Consider the following 5,811-nt stretch of genomic DNA (forward strand, 5'->3'; position numbering starts at 1 on the left):
TAGCTACTTTTCCGGCTACATGCTAGCAGCTTTGCCTAATTTTTTTGTTTGTTTGTTTTTTGTTTTGCTTTTTAAGCTAATTTGGCATTTCACAAATATTTTTAGCTGGCTATCAACTTCAGTGATTTCAGCTATCAGCACTAGCATTATTGCATGTAGTGCTATATACAGTATCTAAATCATAATTATGTCAAAAAGTTACGGTTTTAAAGTTTTAAAATTGTATTTTCCATCTGTTCAGTAAATGTTTATCCAGTTCATCTCGTGACCTAAGGTGTGTTTTGGATTTTGGCCCCTTGTAATGACTTTGACACCTCTGGAACAATAATGTGTCAGAGCTTTTATTTAAAATTTTCTGGCACATTCTGTCATCTCTGGATTTTAGGAGGCTGTTTCTGAGCAGCAGATGTGGGATGCTGTGATCCACACATGCAGAAAACAGAAGAAAGGATGTTTTCATGCAGAAACCCCGAGTTGTGTAGTTGTGCGACTCCTTCCAGTGTTTGTGGAGCAGCAGCACAGAGGAGTCCAGCATGGCGGGTGTCAGGATGCAGCTAATGTTTCTGGATGTGTGCGCGATAACAAAATTGCATACTTTGTGTGGTCATATTTGCAAAAAATGCAAAAGTTAGTGCGTTTGTGGCGCGTGCAGGATGGATCCGTGCGCGTTCCCGGAGAAAGAAAGCCCGGTAAAGAGGCTGCTGTGAACAATGCGCCCTAAAAAAGCATGCAGATAGATAGTGCACCTACCTCAGTGACAGGCGGATACTTCTATCTGAGCATCTTCTGTGCTGGACTGGATCTTCTCCTGCGTGCAGCATCCGGGAGCAAAATACGCCAAAACCACAACTCGCGGGATGCGGGAATGCTCCAGAAAACGCGTGAAAAGCGCCAGAAAGCCCAAAGCTCCCCCCAGTTCGACTCCGTTCTGGACAACTACAGTCTTTCGTGTCCACGGAAAAGCTATTATGTCTCCTCAGCATCAGGGGGAAGGCATCCTGTTGGGAAGCATTACGCAAGCCGCGCGCGCAGCTCCGCGTTCAGTTCTGGCGCAAACCGGGAGGAAGAGAGATGCGGGATTCACGGGTCCCCTTCATCCCGCCGCGTTCGGGAGGGAATGGTATCAAAGCGATGAAAAGATGCTCAAAGGCTGAGGCAGAGAGCAGGTCCCTCCGCTACTGATGCCTACGGTGGCCTGCGAGGACCGGATTTTCTATCGCGTTTCTACTTTAATGGGAATTAATGGAAGCTGGCAGATATGAACTGCTTTTATCTACTTATTTAGGATTTAAATATATATAAAAATAGTTACATTCAAAATAAGAACACATTACAGAAAATGTTAAAATAATATAGTAAAAATATCTATAACCAACCTTAACTTTATTGATTTGAATTTTAACTACATTCCTACTTTATTTCTTGCATTAAAAAAAAATATGGAAGTCCAATGTTTCAATAAAATTGTCATTAAAATCTCATATTTTGCTCTATAATCGCCCATTTAAGACAGTGGAACCCTCTGTTAAACACTTTAATCTGTATTTTTTTGAGTATTTTAAACTGATTTGTACATTAAAACAATCATTTATTTAATAAAAATCTAAATGTGGTGAGAAATGGGACTGCCCACTTAATTTAATCATTAGAAAAATAAACTGTTGAGGAAATAAGCAAAAAATAACAATTTAACATAGAAATTAATATACATTTATAGTTTAGATACGAATTTCTGAACAAAAATGTATTCAAATGTTTTAATACAGCATATATTATTGTTTGTAATCAATCAATATTATATTCAGTTCAAAATAACAAAATAAATCAAGAGAAACATAAATTTAAAGTTTTTCATAAATTAATTTCCTCTGATGAAGTTTGTCTGACCTAAGAATCTTCCGATTGTCTTTTTATCTCAAGGATTTCAATAAATCTAAAGAAAAATTGTTATTAATTCAGAATAAAATCCATTGTTGTGATGATTTAATAAGCAGAAAAGCTGGTAGAGATTTTCATTTAGGTCAAACTGTGAACATAAAGCTCTAAAATAATGTTTGATAGATTTTAGAAATATAGATAAAGCAGAAGTTAACACAAAAATTTGCATTTGCTCCAAAACATAATTTCATTTACATAACGATGCATCAGGACTGAACTCATCAGTCATCAGGAGAACCCGATAAATGCTTCGTTTTTTTGTCAGTTTTGGTCAAATTAAGTGAAAAAATGTTATAAATAATGGAAATGACAGATGAGTGAAGCTACTGGAGGACAAATGTTACAGCCTTCTCCATCTAGTGGACACACAGTTTTTTTAAGTACAATAATTAAATACATAAACAAGGAAGCTACACTAATGAATGTAAATAATAAAAGCATAATTTAAAACATGAGCAGATTAAAAACGACGACTTTGAAAGAACCATTTATTGTTTTAAAGGCATTTATGACGCACAAATAAAACCACAAAAAAAAAAAACAACTTATTGTTGGACCACAACGTGTTACACAAACAGCATCATCTGCAGAACCTCTTCAGGACCGGTCCAGCGAGTTCCAGCCTGTTCTGAAGGTCTCCCACCAACACCTTCAGTGAAGCTGCAGTGACGTCAGGATTCGAGCAGAATGACGAGTCGAGACCAAGAATTCCATCAGGCGGTTTTTCATTTCCATTAAAGACAAAAATCACGTTTTTCAGTTTCATCACGAACACTTTTCATCCTTTATGACGGTCAGATGGGAATACTTCAGAACCAAATCCAGACAGAACCAAAGAAATGCTGGAGCCCGTTTACACTCAAAGATCAGTTTGACACGTCTGTCAGGAATGTTAAAACCGTGAAGCAAACATCAGACACGTGTGCGGCTGCAGGTTTGAGAATCGGCTGGAGGGACAAATCCACAACAGTTTTAATTTAAAAAGCTTCTTGTGGAGATTTAAAGCGACACACTTCAGGAAGACAAACATGAAGATTCCTGCAGGATGACCTCCATAACGTGAGATGACAGTCGGACGTTCTCAGTAAAGAAAACTTGACTTGGAATTTTTGATCCATTAAAGAGCAAAAGATCCGGATTCTGACATAATTTGTGGGTCGGATCAGAAACACTGACCGGGCCGCCACACGACTCGTCCTAGTCTAAACACGGGATAAGAACGTTTCCAGCGTCTGAAGGTCATCCAGTCCACCGCGCTGCAACTCATGATCCAACAACACACAATGTCACAGTTTTCTACACACAGACCTTCAAGCACAACAGCAAATGTTCTCATGCCTCACAGGATGGAAAAAGAAAGAGAGCACCACGCACACAAGAGTCACAAACCTCATTTTTAACCATCATTCACGAGGACGAGCCAGAAGAACCTGACAGGACGGTCAGGAGACGCCAGGTCAGATCTCCAAAAGGAGAAACTTTCTCTGAGTAACTGTGAACCTCTGAATGATGGTTAAAAACAACCAGACGCATTTCAATAATTTACGTATTTACACAATAATCCATTTTATATTTCCAGCAGGTTTTTTTTTTTTTCAGTGAATGGATCTTCTAGTCGCCCATCTTTACTTTGGATGTCTGTGTGGAGAGAAAGAAGATTTTTAGTCCAAGAATCCATGAAAATACTGTGAAGGTACGTTCACACCAAACGACTCTCCTGCCCCGCCCTTCTTCCTTTGCGTGCCCCGCCCCTCTTTCAGCACACGACTAATTCTGATGCCCCGCCCATCCTACAGCGCACAAAAGAACATTCACGTGCCCCGCCCCTCTTTCAACACACGACTAATTCTCGTGCCCCGCTCCTCTTTCTTTGCGCAAAAATTTCACGTGCCCCGCCCTTCTTCCGCCGCTTGAGAAAATGTCCAGAGTTTATCCCGCCTTCACCCCAAAGTAGCCGGATGAGTTCTCCAAACCTGCGCCTCCAGCAGGTTAAGGAAACAGATGAAAGTTCTGTCCAAAAACGCTCACTGTTGATCAGAATTCTGATCGAGTCACTGAAAAGGTCACATGGTTAAAGCCGAGTTCCTCCTGATTGGCAGCTGTGACACAGCGACCTGTTAGAATCCAGATGTTAACATTTTGGCCGTCCCACCGATTTGCGACTCATCGCTCAAATCCAGCTCCTGGCAGACCTTCGTGCCGCGCCGGTCGCTCAACTGGCACGGTGGGACGACAGATCGCCTCGTTTCCATTGACTTCACATTGAAACTGTCCACCTCCGCCGCACGAAGCGCCCTGGTGTGAACGCACCTTCATCGTGAAACAGTAAAGTTACCTGCAGAATGGCTACGATGACGCCGAACAAGCCGATGGCGCTGCCGAAGATCTCCACGATGAGGATCTTCACAAACAGGCTGGGGTTCTGGGCGTCGGCCAGAGCCGCCCCGCTGCCCACGATGCCGACGCAGATGCCGCAGAAGAGGTTGGAAAAGCCCACCGTCAGACCCGCCCCGAACATGGAGTAACCTGGAAAACAACACCAAAAATGTAACCTCAGCGACCTTTTTCTGCTCCGCCGCTAAAACGACTTCTTCTCACCAGCTTGATAGTTCCGCGCTCCGATGGTCTCTGGGGTCGTCCCGCTGAAGCTCTACAAACAGGAAACAGAATTTAACGGTCTGAATCATCATTCTCTCCTGGTGTTTTTACCGTTGCTCCAACCTCAGCCATGTTACTGATGACGATGGCCATGATGATCCCATAGATGGCCACAGCTTCACAGAAAATGATGCTGAGAAAGGAAAAAAAATCACGTTAGAAAACACTTTTACCAAAATTCTGTAGATTTTTATTCTTTGGGTAACTGAAACGTACCTGACCAAATTTTTGGTTTTGATGCGAGGAGCTTTAACCCCACCCCCGATGATGCTGGAGCCGGTGATGTAGATGCCCCTATTAAAAAAGAAAAATAATAAGATCTAAAATCAATTCCCCCCCCCCCACTTTCGGCTTATCCCTTTCGGGGTCGCCACAGCGTAACAGCTCCCACTGTTTCACATCAGTTTTTCCACCGGATGCCCTTCCTGACACAACCCTGTACTTGAGGGGCACAGGGACCCAGTTAGGCAGCAGCGTCAAGGGTCTTGCCTAAGGGTGGGGATCAGTGGACAACCCTGGAATCGAACCCAGAGCTCCTGCGTGTCAGCCCTTCACCGTGTCACCGTGTCACCGACACATTCATCAGAGATGGATCAATACTGCTCATCAATCTAGTGTTCGTATAGATACTTTATGTATGAAACAAGGAGGGGAAGACAAATTGTACATGAAAACCCTTTTAGAGACTCGATACATTAATACAACAGAGTATTAGGGCCAGTTTACAAACAAAACATTTTTTTTATTTACCATTTTATATCAATTTATATCATTGTTTACCACTTTATGAGAAAAAAGTCGTAACTGTAAAATAACGAGAATAAAATCGTATATTTATGACTTAAAAAGTCAAAGGCTAAATTTATGACTTATTTTCTTGTAAATTTACAGGAGTAAAAATTGTAAATTTATTAGATTAAAAGTCATAAATTTACTAGGTTAAAAGTAGTTAATTTAGGAAGTTTAAAAGTCGTAAATTTAAGAGATTAGAATTCATTAATTTATGAGATTTAAAGTCGTAAATTTACTAGATCAAAAGTTTATAAATTTACGGTATTAAAGATCCTAAATTTAGGGGATTAAAAGTCATAAATTTACATAATTAAAAGTCGTAAATGTATAATATTGAAAATCATAAATTTACATAATTAAAAGTAGTAAATTAATGAGATTAAAAGTCGTAAACTTACGACTTGTTCTATTACTCTTTTGGTC

General features: G+C 40.6%; 2 protein-coding genes across 2 annotated transcripts in view; both read right to left on the minus strand.

The window, feature by feature from the left end:
• b4galt2 (UDP-Gal:betaGlcNAc beta 1,4- galactosyltransferase, polypeptide 2) overlaps positions 1 to 1,548 on the minus strand; it is a 205,385-nt gene extending 203,837 nt beyond the window's left edge. The window contains exon 1 of the mRNA XM_036216211.1: positions 751 to 1,548. The gene's annotated coding sequence lies outside the window, so the exon portion shown is untranslated. The remainder of the gene's footprint in view (positions 1 to 750) is intronic.
• An 864-nt stretch (positions 1,549 to 2,412) lies between these two features.
• atp6v0b (ATPase H+ transporting V0 subunit b) overlaps positions 2,413 to 5,811 on the minus strand; it is an 11,126-nt gene continuing 7,727 nt past the window's right edge. The window contains exons 4-8 of the mRNA XM_024274083.2: positions 4,813 to 4,890; positions 4,660 to 4,729; positions 4,537 to 4,588; positions 4,274 to 4,464; positions 2,413 to 3,576 (exon numbers count right to left, since the gene is read on the minus strand). Of these exons, the coding sequence (XP_024129851.1) occupies positions 3,550 to 3,576; positions 4,274 to 4,464; positions 4,537 to 4,588; positions 4,660 to 4,729; positions 4,813 to 4,890 (418 nt within the window). The 3' untranslated portion in view covers positions 2,413 to 3,549. The remainder of the gene's footprint in view (positions 3,577 to 4,273; positions 4,465 to 4,536; positions 4,589 to 4,659; positions 4,730 to 4,812; positions 4,891 to 5,811) is intronic.

This window comes from Oryzias melastigma, linkage group LG17 (genome assembly GCF_002922805.2).
Source record: "Oryzias melastigma strain HK-1 linkage group LG17, ASM292280v2, whole genome shotgun sequence".
Lineage (NCBI taxonomy): Eukaryota > Metazoa > Chordata > Actinopteri > Beloniformes > Adrianichthyidae > Oryzias > Oryzias melastigma.